Here is a 16371-nt window from a genome sequence, read left to right as displayed (position 1 = left end):
TTTTTTTTTATGTCACAGATTACTTAAGTGCATTCAAGAACACACTCTGAGGAGTATTGAAGAGTGGCTGCCATTTCTAACTTTAAATTACACCATGCCACCCAATGTTCCGCTGTATCTTGCTATCATCTGGACTATAGCATGGTGTACTGGAGAAGAGTTGTGCACCTTGTTTTCATTTTGATGTAACTTGTCTTTCTTACGTTTTTTTCCATACCAGCTATGACATGGTGCATTATGGACACTCCAATCAGCTGCGACAGGCCAAGGCCATGGGAGATTACCTCATCGTTGGAGTACATACAGACAGTAAGGCTCAGAGCCAATGACCCTTATAGCATAATCATTGTCCCTAGTACACCCACTGTATATCTCCAATGGAAACTCTCTCTTGGCTGCTTTACCAGGAATTTTCTGACTTTTTTCACACCCAGTCCTGATCTTACTAATGTGTGCCTTTACCACAAATTATCCTGCCTATACTTGCTAAATCTGGGGAAGTATGGCACCTATAGCCTTTGTATATTTTCTCCAGTCCCACCATTACCAGCCAGGCACCAGCTGAGTCCTGTACACTTAGAAGAGGTTGTTGTGATAGTGGTGCAGCAACTCAGCGATTGTGCCTCACCCTCATGTAGCACACCGGGGCGTTCTGACATTGTGATAACCCAGAATGACTTCACAGTCAGGGCCGGCATGGATAACAGCAACCTTGCCCTCTGCTGAAGCGATGATAAAGTATCTCAGTGACGAATGGCAATGCTGCATCTTTCTAAAACGTCATCTACTGCAGTATGTGATTCAGATGGAGATTTCTGTCTCTCCGTTCTCAGTCTACATTATTATCTATGTGTGACAACAGGATCGTTTGAGTGTTTTTTTGTTTGTTTTGTTTTTAAGGTGAGATTGCAAAGCATAAGGGTCCACCAGTCTTCACTCAGGCAGAAAGATACAAGATGGTGCGGGCCATAAAATGGGTGGATGAGGTCGTGGAAGGAGCGCCTTACGTCACCACCCTCGGGACCCTTGACAAGTACAACTGTGACTTCTGTGTGCACGGAGGTAAAGAATATCACCACATGATGTCTCTGTTTAGACACACAAATGGATTGATAGTCATAAACAATGCCGATCAGCTCAGAGTTTGAAGCCAGATCACTGATTTTCAGTCTGTTATTGATGGATATAACATTGATTACTTGGTTTATGCAAGCAGTGTTTTGCGGATGCTGTCGTTTCAGATGATATAACACTAACAGTGGACGGTAAGGATACATACGAGGAGGTGAAGAAGTCAGGACGGTACAGGTGAGCTTTCCTTTTGAAATGTACAGAAGATGATAGTAACAGTCTGGATGGAACTGTCATTGTGTGCGGGTCTTTCATAAGATGTTTCACTATGAATCATATCCTTACAGGGAGTGTAAGAGAACCCAGGGAGTGTCAACCACAGATCTGGTTGGCAGGATGCTGCTGATGACCAAAGCACACCACAGCAACATTGTGAGTACAGCATTATTCTCTCGCAATGATTTCAGTTCACAGTACAAGCCTAATTCAATCCTTTGTTCTCTTTAGGATAGTTCAGACTATCAACAGCACACAGACAACTTTGGAAAGGTAGGTACCAAATATATTTGATCATTTAGTCAAAACCAAATCCTCAGCTTCCTACCAGACTCTTAGCAGGTATATGTTTAAAACCACATTCTTGGCTCTCTAGCTTCTTCTCCCTCAACTGTTTTGTCATTCAAGTCATCAAATTTGCTATGTGGGCCAGATGTTAACCATTACTAAACAAAGGCCTTTACTGTGGACCCACTTTATAATCAAGTAACAGGCTTCGCCAGTAAACAGTGAATACCACTTCTGTTCCTGCTTGTGGAAACTAACTCAGAGTCAACATGCTGGGGTTTTAAAAAGCGTGAAAGCAGTAGAGGGTCTGTTCACAGCTGAGCATTTAAGATTGGAAGCGTAATGCTGTGAATTTGGCAAGGGCTGAATAAATGCACTGGGGATGTGTGGGACAACTTTGATTAACCAAAGGTGATATTACCACATACACCACTAGGTGGCGATGATGCAGCGCATGTGTTTATTCTAGCCTGAACTGCTCAAAATTCTGCAGTGATACTGTATCTATACCAAAGTGCATGGGTCTTATTTCTGCACTATCAATTTGTACTCATTATGTCTGTTTCTGGATTATGGGGGTCGCATGGTCAGAAGGGCCATAGTCCCTGGACGGGGGTGTCTCAGTTCCTGCAGACTTCACAGAAGATCATCCAGTTTGCTTCAGGCCAGGAGCCTCAACCTGGAGACACCATCATCTATGTGGCAGGAGCCTTTGACCTCTTCCGTATCTTTTTAATGACCACACAAGAAAATAAGTTGGATTTTTGTAAACATACTTTATAATCCAAATACATGTGCAATTTCATGAATAAAGTCCATGAATAATTCTGTGAACTGTTGCGCTCACCCTTGACTGGTCTCCTGTCAGACATTGGCCATGTAGACTTCCTGGAAGCAGTGCATAAGCTTGCCGAAAAGCCATACATTATAGTGGGGTTGCACTTTGATCAGGTGAGTGTCCTCTTTTCCTCCACATGAGACTTTTACTGCCTGCCTGAGTCCAGTGTTGTCATACACTTCTACTTTGTTCATATTTTTCAGGAGGTGAATCGTTACAAAGGGAAAAACTACCCCATCATGAATGTCCACGAGAGAACGCTTAGCGTCCTGGCTTGTCGAGTTCGTTCTTCTTATTGCTCCTTCTCCATCAACATAGTGTACTACATATACTGTCTATATTTCACATATAAAATTCATTTTTGCATGCTTTTTTTCACAGTATGTGTCAGAAGTGGTGATTGGTGCACCCTTTGCAGTCACGAAAGATTTACTGGACCATTTTAAGGTAAGTATAGGCAAGCCATTTCACTTTCACCACTTGGTTATAAAGTTCTCAACAGTCAAAAATGCATAAAACTTTAACATGGCTCTGTATCCACAGGTGGATCTTGTTTGCCATGGAAAAACAGAAATATACCCTGGAAAGGATGGATCTGACCCTTATGCTGTAAGACTATAAACACTGACACATTATACGGAAATCTTTAGAAACACCTACAGTATGTGAAACAATGTACAATGCTTCACATTTTTAGATAATTCTTTTCTTCATACCCAGGAGCCCAGGAGGAAAGGAATCCTGCGCACTGTTGACAGTGGGAACAGCCTCACCACAGACGCCATTGTGCAGAGGATAATCAAAAACAGGTATTATATCCAATGTGCAAAGCGATATTTTATTAAGTTGAAATAAATGGGATATAGTTGACTCGCTGCTAAGAATGAATATGTATTACATCGGACCTAGGGCTTACTATATGCTTTTTCTGATATTCTTTGTGTGATAAAGGTTACAGTTTGAAGCAAGAAACCAGAAGAAGGAGGCTAAAGAAATCGCTGTGATCCAGGCCATGAAGCGACAAGAGGAGGAAAAGACTAAAGAAAGAGCCCAGGCTGTGCTGTAGGAAGGCCGCACAAAGGCACCATCAACTAAGTGTCATAACACCGACAAGCTCACTTAATCTTATTTCATGTACAGTTAATTCAACCCTTTTATAAATGTTATGACACCCTCCACACACAATCTGGGCTAATAACAGCAGTCTTCACAGCAGCCCGTTTGTAGCCAGTCTGCTGTGGGATCATCAGGTATACAATTTGTGTGTGTGTGTGTGTGCGTGCGTGCGTGCGTGCGTGTGTGTGTGCGGGGGGGTCCTCTGTGTATTAATATATTCTGCATATGCAACTACATGTTCATGTCAGTCAAAAAAATCAGACATACAGATATGTAACTATTGAGTTTTGGACAAAACAATTGAAAAGTTAGAACAAGGAAGATATCACGTCTTCTTCAACTGTCTGTTTTATGTCTGGATATTTTTAATTCCTCGAGTACTTTTATTTTTTTGATTTAAAAAATATTAAATTTTTAAATATTAAATCATGGGATTTGGGCATAGAAGGAGCAAGTGTGGGTGGGGACCTGAGATGCTGGTCAGACATTGAACTATAGCAAGAAAGAGATTTGATTTGTTATTTCCATGGGGCTGTTGCTGCTTTCTGCCCATCGATGGGCTTAGCCCCACAACTGATCTATCTTTGTATATACTGTATGTACTGTATGTATGTATTATAAAGTGATTACAGGCTCTCTGGAGGATTAGGGGAAAAATTTTCCCTCTTTCTCTGGTTTAAACTTGGGTTGCTTGGAAGTGAGAAGATGGACTCTTTTGGGACCTCATGTACAGCCTATACCAGATCCTGCTCCAGACTGCACTGACTTCTCAGAAATCATCAGAACTGTTCTGTTTGTATTATTAGAGCAGGTTTTTAACTCAAAAATGCACACTGTTGAGACCTGCATGCCTGGCCTTTTGAGTGCATTTTTTTTTTTTTTTTAAACCAACACTCCTTTGATTTATCCTAATATAGAGAACACTACAGAGTTTTAACAGACTGCTTTTAACCTTTAGTTTTCATAGTATAATGAGGGAACAATGACAGATGCTCAGTGTTGTAAACTTGACCATAAAATAGACCTCTTACTGTCATTTTTGAGCCCTGAACAATTTAACCTCTGTCTCTCTATCAAATGGGATTAAATAATATATTTTTTGTAGATGTATATTTTACTCACCTCCTCTCCATTAACTACTGTATAGATTCATATTGTTTAAAAAGCATAATAATATATCTGTATGTCAAGTTGGAATATATTCAGTGTAGGCTAATCTATATGTTATTGACAACTCCTGGTTGACAAATACTGTAGAAACTGATGGGACTACAGTATATTATTGCTGACAATAATAAGAATTTAATCTGAAAAGCTGCTTGTCGTCTTGTTTTCACTAAAACAGAAAATGTGTGGGTGTGGTAGGATTGGTCTGTCTAATTTATTTCCTCAGTTTCCTCAGCGATCACATTATGAAAGGTAAATTTATGTTTTGGACTCAGAAATGATCCTTTGATCAGCAAAGATTATCATAATTTTGCAACATCTGACTCACACAGAGTTCGTTAAATGTCAAGCCAGATTATTTTAGTAGCAGACTGGTACCCAGCAAAGTTCTGTAAGCTTTTATCATAGAGGAAAGGTTAATAGGCTATATATTATGACCTAATGTTTAAACTGGAAGTATGAATTTACTTGACTCTTACAATAAATATGTAAGTGACCTTAGGCTAATGTTTGCCAGTGCAGTGAATAAACAAATAATGGATAATTCATGGTCAAATTCACCAATTAGAGCTCATGCTGTGCTTTAAGAGGCATTTGAAAAGTCATTTAGTCATTATGAATTTTTGGCAGCACATACAGTGTGTCAAACAGGCAGTGGTGGGACAACTTTTGAAATTTCTTTACACAAAAGTGATACAGTAAATACCACAATAGAACATTACTCAACAAGTAAAAGCCCTGTATTAAGTAAAAGCAAACACTTGCAGTATTACCTGCAAGTATCAAAAGTAAAAGTGCCAATTATACAAAATGACTCCAGTCAGAATTACATTTCTTTTATATTTTTGGAATATTAACACTGATTCATTACCATATACATGTAAGCAACAATTCATTGCTATCAGTGTAGCGCTAACTACAACTTTTTACAATGTTGGGGCTGATGTGGGCTACAAAATTGATTTGAAAAGTAACTATGTAGTGGAGTACAAAGTACATTTCTCTCTGAAATTTAGTGGAGTAGTTAGTATAAAATGGAAAGTATTTCAAAATTGTACAGTACTTTGACTAAATGCAGTTAGTTTCATTCAACCACGGAAAGCAGCTGACTGGTGGTACTCCCATTCCAAATTTACTTCATGGGAAAAGCTAGTTTTTGTAATTATTCATCTTAATGATACAACTGCATATGTTAGGTTTTCTCATATATCTTTCGATGTCAACACACTTGTGAAGTATTATTGGACGTTAATTTTGAAGGAAAAGTGTTTTTGAGTCTATTTTTTCCAGGCTGACGTGAAAGCATCTCTGCTTGGTGCACACGTGTCTCTAATTTAAACCTGATTAGCTTCTCTCCTCGGTTTTCTTGCTAACACTGAGAAAAACACCTCTGCGGATTTGTTAGCAGTTTTGGCTGTAAATCAAACGACACGCCGGTGTGCAGAACAAAAGCGATGATGTTTTGTTGTCTAAATATCTTGCCAACCCCTCTGCAGGTAGTAGCTTCATTCATTACATTGTTAAATTCATTCACAACTCCTCAGAAACCAGTTGTTTACATACTGGATATTCTTATGGGAGAAAACATGCAGGCTATATTGGCTACCAAGCTAATTCTGTATGGCAGAATTAAAGAGAAAAGGGCATAAGGATATAATGAAGGGCATGATGTTTTTAAGTAAGTTTTCAGTGCCAAAACTTTTTTATTTTGAACGTCTTCCTCAAACACATCCTATACCATATATAAAGTTATATTATTTGCCATATACTAAAGGGAAAAATTAGCAAATATTAGCTTAATATTGTAGTTAGTGAGAACCCAAAGTTTCCTAGTTGCATGTGAAAACTAAATTCTTCCTTAGATCTGCATGGGAATGTGCCTTCACCAGGATGTTACAGAGGAGGGCAAAAAGGCTAAACTCCAGAGCTCTAAAATAGAACAAGACCTTTGTGAACATGCAAGGACAGAGATGAATGTGGTGAAAATCCTTATGCTTGGTAAGTTAAAGGCATTTATGGATCATCATGTTGGCCTATGGTACTGACACTTTTTTTTAAGTGAAAGGCTTCCTCTGATTTGTGCAACAGGAGCTGCAGAGAGTGGAAAGAGTACTCTGATCAAACAGATAAAGATAATGCACAGTCACGGCTTCTCCAAGCAAGAGTTGATCAGTTTTAAGGTACTAGATAGTTGTGAAACAAATGGATCATGTTTATTTATATTCACCCTAAAATATTGAAGTTATCTGAATCAAAAACAACATTCAGCATCACTGATAACACATCTTCTGTGTGAAAAAATGTTGACTGTCATTCCCCTCGCAGCATGCTGTATTAGACAACCTCCTGACCTCTATGAAGTTTGTTCTTCGGGGAATGGGGATGCTGAGGATAAACCTTGCTAACAAGAGGAACAAGGTGAGGAGATGATACAATAAGGTTTTATCAAATCATCATACATTTCATTGTAAAAAAGTTCCATCTTGGTGGTCCACTTTTCCTTGCAAACCCTATTTGTCCCAGTAGATGTCAGTGTGAAACTGTAGAAATATGCAGGTTGTCCTGTTTGACAGAATCTTTGTCCCATTCAGATGCACGCCCGCTCTATCTTGTCCTGCAGTCAGTGTTTGGGGGACGATCAGGAGCTGCTTCCTTTCGTGGCTCACGCTTTCTATGCGCTTTGGGCCGACCAAGGGGTGCGAGCAGCCGCAGCCAAAGGTTACGAGTTTGAGCTGAACGACTCTGCACTCTAGTGAGTAGAATGACCTTAAGTGATCTACACTGCACAACACCTCCCGATTATGACTGACGGTGGAAATGTCAAAGGAAATTGCCCAGTAAGAAGCATGTCGTCACATTTCGTCAATACAGAGCAACAGTAACAAGTGCTGAGAATAACTCATCTTCAGGAAATGATTCCTGTGACATTTGTGGAATGGGAGGCTTAATTGGGACCAAATTTAAAAAGCACTGTTTACAGTCATACAGGAAGACGGGGAATTGAGGTGGAGCACATGAAACAGACATGATTAAAGAGTCAGTTATCTTGTCTAACAAGTCAAACAACATCATATCTGTGAAGCTGCAGGTTGGGGGGTGGACTTAAGGTAGGTTTTGTTGAATCTGTACAGTACATTTCTTTGCAAATTATGTCATTAAATTATGGAACAGAAGTTATTAAAATACAGCCAGTGTTTTACCCCCTTGTCTGCATGTGGGACATTTTTATATTTATGTGGGTAGAACAGGTTTTTCCAATTGCTGCCCTTTGGCCATGCAGTTATGCCCTTTTTAGTTGTTCACAAAAAAGCAGCCTGCACAATGTCATGAAATCCTAACTCAGTACTCTGCATAGATCATTTTTGAGTGTGTTGCATCACCAGCTGAAGGAGAGGATTCTTGACTGAAGAGTGGAATACATTTTGTTAAATGGCATTATTGCTTGGGCTCCTAGTTTCATGCCAGCTATGATGTGTGATTATTATTATTTTTTAAATCAACCCCTAACAAGTGTTATACTTGTTGACACAGCTACTAGTGATATAATATCGTGTATTTCTGGTGATTGTTTGATATTCTTGTGGGCAAAAAAACAGAAGTCATGATTGTAAATGCAAATCTGCTTCTAAATTATCCAAGTTAAAACCATAATCATTTTTAAATAAAACAATTTTAAAGCATTTTTTACTTGAGTCAAATAAATATGTGCCCCCCGTTTATACTGTACTGTACATCTGTGAGTTGCCGTACCTCCCCTTGAAAGTGACTATCAGACCTATTTAAAAGTGCTAATCATCTTCAGCTACTGCTAATTTCATAACCCACTTGCTTAGCTCATTAAGTTGCCTTCAGTGTTTGTCATTTAACCACTGCCTTAACCGCTGGTGTATCACTTAATAACAACACAAAATGGTGTATTGTGACCACTTTTGCAGCCATTGCATAAAGACTTTAAAATGAAGGTGAATGTGAGATTTTTCAGTAGTTCCTTAAAAAACTAAATGTAATGAGTAGAAGTCCTTATCTCAGAGACAACAGGGAGGAGGTCTGCCAAGTTAAAACGTACTCCAGCTGGCCAGACAGAGAAAGATGAAGATGTGACAGCTTCATTATCGAAACTCAATAAGGTTGGGAGCTGGAGGATGACATGAAACTCAACTAGCTCTCTTTCAGTGTTCTCACTCTACTGGACCCCACATTGATTTTTCCCTCCAGGAATATTGGATTAGACTGTGTCGTGACACACTTGACTTCCCCAGGACCTGAAGGCACCTTGATGTGTGAAATGACTTCTTGGACATTAGCTTTGGCATGAACTGAGCTGTTATTATTGCTAAAAAGAAATTTGCAATTACAGGAAGTTGGCTATTGATGTAAGCTGTGTGTTTTAGAAATCCATTCTAATCAGCCCTCGCTTCATTAACTTGAACCCACTGCTGAGAGATGGAAGATTCTGAAAATGGAAATCAGCTGGTAGAATTGCGTAGAAATGCTTTGTCCAGAGATGTATTTTTGTGTTTTTTGAAATGAATGTTGAAGTATGTTTGAGATAAAATATTCATAACAGAGACAATGCAAGGCAGCCCATATAAATTTTGTGTTCAGAGCCAGAACTGAATGAATACAGGTCATTAAAACGAGAAATTACACACTTGGGGCCAATTTCACGAAGGGACTTCAGATTGGTATGTGTAAGACCAGCCTTAGTCTTTATTTTTGTGAAACTGTCTGACTTATTCTGAGCCTGAAAAGTTTGCCACCCCACTTCCAGGCTAACTTAGAACAAAGATCCATGTAATCCATAATTTGTGGTTTGTCAACATTTTTGTGGAGTGCGTGATGAGAAAGGAAAGAGTTTCTAGATCTGTTGGAAAATGTCCACACTGCTGTATATTTCCGTCAGTTCTGTTTGTTCAAGTAAACTACTGTGCCTCACTGAAGAGTTAGCAGAATTACAGAGCTCTGCTTCACTATCTCAGCTCTGCTACAGTTCTGCACTTCTCTGAGATTTTATGCCACTGGAAGTATTTTGTATTTTTTTTAACTTTTTATAGAATTTCCCAGCAAAATACTTTATCTTTTTAATCACTGAATTCTTTCAAAAGACAAATGTTTTCTGCTGGATTGAAGGCAGATGGGTGGTTTGATGTGGCTGCTTAGTCTGCCATGTTTTTTAGTTTGAAAAAAGATATTTAGTTTACCCATTATTTATTGCAAATTAGTCCAACATAAAATGGTCAATAAGTAGCATAGGCTTTGTGCAGAATATGAATGTTGACGTCTCTCTGAAGTCTAACTATTATATCGAAGTCTCTTCATGAAACCAGCCCCAGGACATGTCGTACTGTGGAATAGCTGACTTGGCCGATATTTTCACATTCATATTTTAACAATATGAAATCACTGTTGAAAACTTAGTGTGCTTCTACAGTATGACTCATACAGATGTGTAGCCAGGTTAAAAAAATATTCTCTTCACGCTGCTTTGTGCCTTGCTATGTTTGCATCTGGTGTAGCTGTAGTGTTGCAGCAGGTGTTGGTGCTTTTGACTGTAGCTTCTCTGTGCTCGATATTCTATTAGCCCCAATTGTTTGCGGAGTCTGTTCAATGTCCCTCTTAATTGTAAATAGGACTTCAAAAACCTGACACATTATTCTATGCAGTTCATAGTGCAAAATAGTTCAATGTAATGATTGTAACATTAATATCTATAGGCTAAATAATTACAAACGCCACTCAGTTTAACGCAAAACAATTCAGCACCATAGACCACAGCCTCTAGAATGTTGAAAGTTGAATGAGCATCTCTCTAAATCTGTTTCAACAGAAATGTAACATCTTACCCTTCATAGTGGTAGGATGTGTTGCAAGGCTGAAGATGTAGAATGCATTTGGTTTAGCTTTGGTTTAGCCTAATAAAATGGCAAATACTTTGTAGCTGAATAATTCCCTGAATGATACAGAAACATGGTTGTGTAACTGAACAGAGCTTTTCTTTAATTTCAGTGAACCGTATCATATACTCTAAAACATGTCATAACTTCCCTTTTTAATAGGCCTAAAAATTGGTTGTCTTTGCCTAACATGGGTAAGAACTATGAAGACTGAAATAAAATCTGAGACAAAAGCAGAATTGGGATGGGATGTATGTCTAATTTACCTCTAAATTCCATATTTACCTCTTGAAATGTTAGTCTCATCAGTTAGTGAGTTTTCTTGTCTCTGCCCACCTCTCCAGTTTCTTTGAGAACATGAGTCGAATCCTCGCTCCCAACTACGTCCCCACTGAGACAGATGTTCTGAGAGTCAGAGTGAGGACCTGTGGAATCATTGAGACGCAGTTTCAAGTTAATGAAACAATCTTTCGGTAAGATTTATTAAACTAAATCCAACTGTGGCTTGCAACATTATACACTGCTGTGTACATAATATAAACCTGCACTGGCAATGCCAACCTAATGCTTTATATACGTTCATAAGGGTAAAGGCTTTAATGATTCACATGGAGCGCACTGAAAGTTGCTTGAAAAAAAAATCATGATTTCCATTTACTGTTAGAGGGATGATTTCATTCCTAAATATGCACTAATATTAAAACAATATTTCACCTTCCTGTACTTTCAAGGGGCAATTGAACTGTTTGTGTCCTTCAGTCAAGCTTTTGATGTATTATGACATGATGAAGTGTTGGTCTCGCATTATAATCCCTTGAAACACCTCACCAATTCAATGAACAAATCTTGATTATAACCTGGATATTAAAATCTGAAAGCAACATGGAATGCAACCAGAAGGATATAGACTTCCCCACACAAACACACACACACAGCAGTATGTACAAATACAGACAATAACTAAAACAAAATCATGCAAGAAATGGACCAGGCTATATATTGTGTACAAATGAATGCTAAATTTATTATGTACCCGTAGATACAGAAGATGCTTCATAATGTAACGACTAAGTTGTTGGTTGTTAGCAGACAAACAAAACCTATGGTCCAGTAAGGACTTTTGGATTTTAATTTATTTTCCATCATAGTTACCATTCATGGAGTTGTCATACACACTTACACATGTGGCTGTCTGAGGAAGCAGTGAGGCTCTGGAGACTAGGCCTCACCACCAACTCTTCAATGGTCCCTGATGAAAGCTGAACCCCTTTAAGCTGAGGGAGGCAGCTGCCTGGGCATGACTCAGACATGAAATATTGATGGCTTCACTCCGCCTGGTTATTCCAGGAATAAAATGTGGAGGAAGCATAGCAATGAAACATTGAAACCCCTCCTCCCTTCCCCCTTTCAACTTATGTTTTCAAAGTACGCAACCATTCATAATGCTACCTGCGCCCAGTCCCTAGATACCAAAGATAACATACCGACTTCATGAATATTGCATACTGTAGCATTCTCATGGTTAGAATTACAACAGAATGCTTTACTTTGTGAAATGTTAAATTTTACAGCATCTTTTCAGGATATGTGCAGGTTATAAAAAGCATTAAATTCGGCTCCCTCAACAAAAGGCCTTAGAATGTATTAAAGTCTTAAATTTCATTTGCAAAGTTCTTGAATATTTTTAACAGTAACATAAGTTAAAAATTTTATTTTATTTTTTTTTATGTGGCTGCGGGACACATACACCAATAAACCAACAGAGGGAGTGGTGCGACAGTCGATTGTGTGCACAGACTATTAAATTATTTTTTGTAGAGTTTCGGTCAGTGCCATCAAACCAGAAACTGTTACTATCTACAAAGATCATTGACTCAAATGACAAGACAAACTTTTTTTTTTTATTGGTTAGTCCATCCATCAATTTCTACCACTTATTTGGGTCCAGGTCACATTAATGAATCCATCTGGGAAGTACTGACAAAATGATTTGTCAATAAAATCATGTACTCAATAAATAATTGTAGGTCATACTGTCCCAACATCATTCTTTCAGTTATGACCATGAAAAAGTCATTAGATTATATGTAGTGGTATCACGCAATCTCCCTGTGAAAGTTGTGATGCTCCCTGCAGTAGTTTATTTCTTGTCTGTTTATTGTTCAGATTATATAGCCTTGCCCTCTATCTCCATATTAATAAATTGTGGGCTTCAGATGTTTTGTTGAAAACTTGCATAACACAATTCTGATAAACATATCTGGAACTGCTTCGGAGCGAGTCAGTCTCACCTCTTGGGCAAATTCCACCAAATGCCTAAATTCAAGCATGTTATTTCCTCAGGTCTTACAAGTTGTATCATTTTATAGCTGTGATCCTGCTCCTTGACTAAAACTCCAAAACCTTCTTGCGGTCATGAGCAAATTAGTTTTTTCTCTGCAGCACAGAAACTATAGCTGTCAAATACCATGGTTATCACTTATTGTCCCCCAGCTTGTTAAAACTGACTCTTGACCTGGGGGATAAATGCTTTATTGCCTCTGACATGACTGGTGCAATCATGCACCTGGAGACTGTCTGGCCCAAATGGGAACTCATTACCTGTGTCACCAAGACCCCCAGCTTCACTTAGTGCCAGATTGTATTTTGAAATAGATTACCCCAATATTTGAAAGAGTAAGACAGTTGAGGTTTTTTTTTTTTTTTTTTTTTTTTTTTTTTTTTTTTTTTTCCAGAAGTTGGTTTAAATGGTAGTTAAACTTTTCCCCCAGGCTGGTGGTATCAGTAAAGTTATTTATGAAATATATTTTGAATGATTTTATATTGGTAATTCATATATAACATTTTACTTAAACAATATGTTAAGTCATGTTACTCAGTTTCTGCGACTTGATATAAAATTATAAAAGGGACAGTTTTGTGCTGTTGAGCTCTCCAGTGGAAGTACATCTTTATAGATTGATTAGTGATTTACAGGATGGAACATGGAGAAAATCATGCCCATGTTTTGCATATTGACAGGTTATATGATGTCGGGGGCCAGCGGAGTGAGAGGAGGAAGTGGCTCAATTGCTTTGACTGTATGCAGGTCGTGTTGTTTGTCGTGGCCCTCAGCAGCTATGATATGACACTGATGGAGGACCCCTTAGTGGTATGAAAAAGACTAATCGACTAGTAATCACATACAGTAAACAAGTGTAATGCTATATTTCTGTCCTTACTTGGCAGAATTGACACCTAGTTTTGCTGAACTTGGAGAAAAGTGAATCTATATTAATCTATTTTCATGTTTTCCTCATAGAATCGTCTGCAGGAAAGTCTTGAACTTTTTACATCAGTCTGCACCAACACGGTCTTTAACAGTACCTCACTGGTAAGTTTATGTGCACTTATTTAACTGGCTTTCTTAAAGATGAGAATACAATAAGGTATAACTTAGTGTTTCATTTTTATGGCATCTGCTTGTATGATATGCATAGTCTGCCTGCCATGTCTGTTTCAAGCTCATCTAAAGGTGTGGGAGGTGAATACAGCTCTGAGTGGCTTTTTGGTAATCATTCATGGTCTAATTAAAGTGTAGGGCAGGTGATTTCTGTTTAATAAGTTGGCAGTTTAACACTCGGTGTAATTAGATTGTTTGTTTGATTTCTTTCATGCTGAGAATATGTGGGACTGCTGATAATGGGCATGAATGACTCACTTGTTGGCCAGTAGCATTTACCGTATATCTGCACTTGATTAACTTGAGGCGTTTAGGGGCAAGGGTTATCTTATGGCCATTTTTAAAATGTTTGTTTTAAATGCTGGCTAGCCAGTTGCTTTTATATTTAAGTACGGAGAGATTCTATAGAGTTGGTATGCTATGGCAATATGCAAAAGCGTAATAAAAGAAGCCACAATAAGTCAATAATAAAAATGGGAAGATCAACAGATTTTTCCTCCTTTTTATGTTACCTGAACAGTACTAAGTGATATTACTTTTGTTTTTGTATGGTTACATGATTCATTTTCTGTAAATCCTTAGAAAAAGGTATGAAGTCATTATGGGGCTTTAAAATCTTTTTTTTTTTAATACAATAATGCTGACCCCACCTTTCAGTGCTTTAGTGCCAGTAGTTTCTGTTTTTATGGACTGAACCATGAATAATCTCATACACATACTGTGTATGTGTGTGCTTTGGCTCTGGAGTTGTGCATTTCTTGTTGATGGCCTGCTGCAGAGATGAATGCTCACTGTATTTTGTCCTGTGTCAACAGAGAGGTGTACATATCTTTTACAAAGGATGTTAGGATGCTCTTGAGGTAGCTCTGTTGGACCAGGCTGGTTGACTTTTAATATTTAACTTTTTGTACAGCAGTATAAAGGTACCATTTTAGTTGTAGGATTATTTCTTTCTTTCAAACTAAAATGAATAATGTTTTTGAGATGTGAGTAACTGCTTTGTAAAATCTGACAGCTGGTGTGAAATGATGGTGGGCCTCAGTGAGATGGAATCATTTACAAAGTTTTGTGTGTTTTCACACTTTTTTTTTTTTTTTTTTTTTTTTTTTTTTTAAACTAATGAGTCAAACTGAAAAATCAACACTGAAAGACTTCAACCACCTTTCTGGTGCCATCTCTTTCCTACAGATTCTGTTCATGAACAAAACTGACCTTTTTCGAGAGAAGATCCTTCATTCTGGACGACACCTGAGATTTTACCTTCCTAGTTATACAGGTACACTGCAAAGAAATGTTTTGTCCATTAAATTGTCTGGTGTAAATGTTTGTTTAGGTACAGTTTTTTTCTTACTTTTTCTAACCCTGTTTTTAGGCTCACTCATGAAGTTTCTATGCGAATCGGAGTATGGCATACTTCTGTATTTTGTTTTTTAGGAAAGGGAAACTTTCACAGTATGTGTAATGATGTGCTAAGGCACGGTGTCCTAGCTCTGGCTCAACTACTTCTCAAGAGATTACACTCGGCTTGGACGTATTTGTTTAGGATCTTGAATTCCTCATGGAATTGTTTGTGTTTCTCTTTTATTGTTTTGTTGGATGGCTCATTGTATCCTCCCTGTCCGCTGGGTAATCAGAATTCCTTCTGGCCAGAGTCAGTACAGTCATCACTGTATCACTCATTCTGGACAGAGCATGTTCATACATATTTCACACTCATCACAGTAACTGAGAAGCAAACATTTGATGTCTGTGCATCATGTTTTTATTTGTGTATTTGCAGATTGAGAAGGTAAATTAATGTACAGACAGATTGTCACGCAAACCTGATGCCTTATTTTATCTATATTTCATGACTTGGACTCATTGGACTCTTAAAAACGACTCTTTACTGAACTCAATTAGATTTCTCTAGATGTGTCATTTTCTTTCTTCATCCCAATCCAGGAGCAGATGGTGATGTGAATGCTGCAGCCCACCACATCACTACCATGTTTTCATCATGTAACAGTAGTCCTGACAAGACCATATACCACCATTTCACCACGGCTACAGACACCACCAACATACAGGTGGTCTTCCACATGGTCATAGATCAGATTATCAAGGAGAACCTAGCTGCTGTTCAGCTGCTGTAAAGGTTTTCTGAACACTGTGTTTTTAGTCATTTCGCAGCACTGGACTTTAAATTTCATCACAGCTGATCTGTGAGTAAATGTTTTACCTTTTTAAGTTATTTAAGTGGCTAATAAGGTTAAGATTATTTTCTTTAAGCTGCACAG

At 38.2% G+C, this 16371-nt stretch overlaps 2 protein-coding genes across 3 annotated transcripts in view; both read left to right on the top strand.

Moving 5' to 3' along the window:
* Nucleotides 1-4844, top strand: part of LOC111226997 (ethanolamine-phosphate cytidylyltransferase-like) — an 8091-nt gene extending 3247 nt beyond the window's left edge. Inside the window, exons 1-12 of one of the 2 annotated variants that reach the window (XM_022752334.1) lie at nucleotides 221-309; nucleotides 901-1062; nucleotides 1242-1308; nucleotides 1419-1503; nucleotides 1579-1620; nucleotides 2212-2359; nucleotides 2504-2586; nucleotides 2677-2754; nucleotides 2855-2920; nucleotides 3017-3082; nucleotides 3194-3282; nucleotides 3425-4844. In XM_022752334.1, coding sequence (XP_022608055.1) covers nucleotides 228-309; nucleotides 901-1062; nucleotides 1242-1308; nucleotides 1419-1503; nucleotides 1579-1620; nucleotides 2212-2359; nucleotides 2504-2586; nucleotides 2677-2754; nucleotides 2855-2920; nucleotides 3017-3082; nucleotides 3194-3282; nucleotides 3425-3539 — 1083 coding nt within the window. In that variant the 5' untranslated portion in view covers nucleotides 221-227 and the 3' untranslated portion in view covers nucleotides 3540-4844. Of the gene's footprint in view, nucleotides 1-220; nucleotides 310-900; nucleotides 1063-1241; nucleotides 1309-1418; nucleotides 1504-1578; nucleotides 1621-2211; nucleotides 2360-2503; nucleotides 2587-2676; nucleotides 2755-2854; nucleotides 2921-3016; nucleotides 3083-3193; nucleotides 3283-3424 lie in introns of those variants that run through there. The other variant, XM_022752335.1, reaches the window with a different exon arrangement.
* A 1369-nt stretch (nucleotides 4845-6213) lies between these two features.
* LOC111226998 (guanine nucleotide-binding protein G(o) subunit alpha-like) lies at nucleotides 6214-16371 on the top strand. The gene is made up of 10 exons (XM_022752336.1): nucleotides 6214-6252; nucleotides 6619-6754; nucleotides 6845-6936; nucleotides 7082-7174; nucleotides 7348-7508; nucleotides 10995-11123; nucleotides 13672-13801; nucleotides 13952-14023; nucleotides 15281-15368; nucleotides 16037-16371. Exons 1-10 carry the CDS (start codon nucleotides 6214-6216, stop codon nucleotides 16225-16227), a joined length of 1131 nt encoding a protein of 376 aa, XP_022608057.1. The 3' UTR covers nucleotides 16228-16371.

Source organism: Seriola dumerili, unplaced genomic scaffold (assembly GCF_002260705.1).
Source record: "Seriola dumerili isolate Sdu_G_001 unplaced genomic scaffold, Sdu_1.0 BDQW01000169.1, whole genome shotgun sequence".
NCBI classification, from domain to species: domain Eukaryota; kingdom Metazoa; phylum Chordata; class Actinopteri; order Carangiformes; family Carangidae; genus Seriola; species Seriola dumerili.
This window is presented reverse-complemented; position numbering and strand designations above follow the sequence as displayed.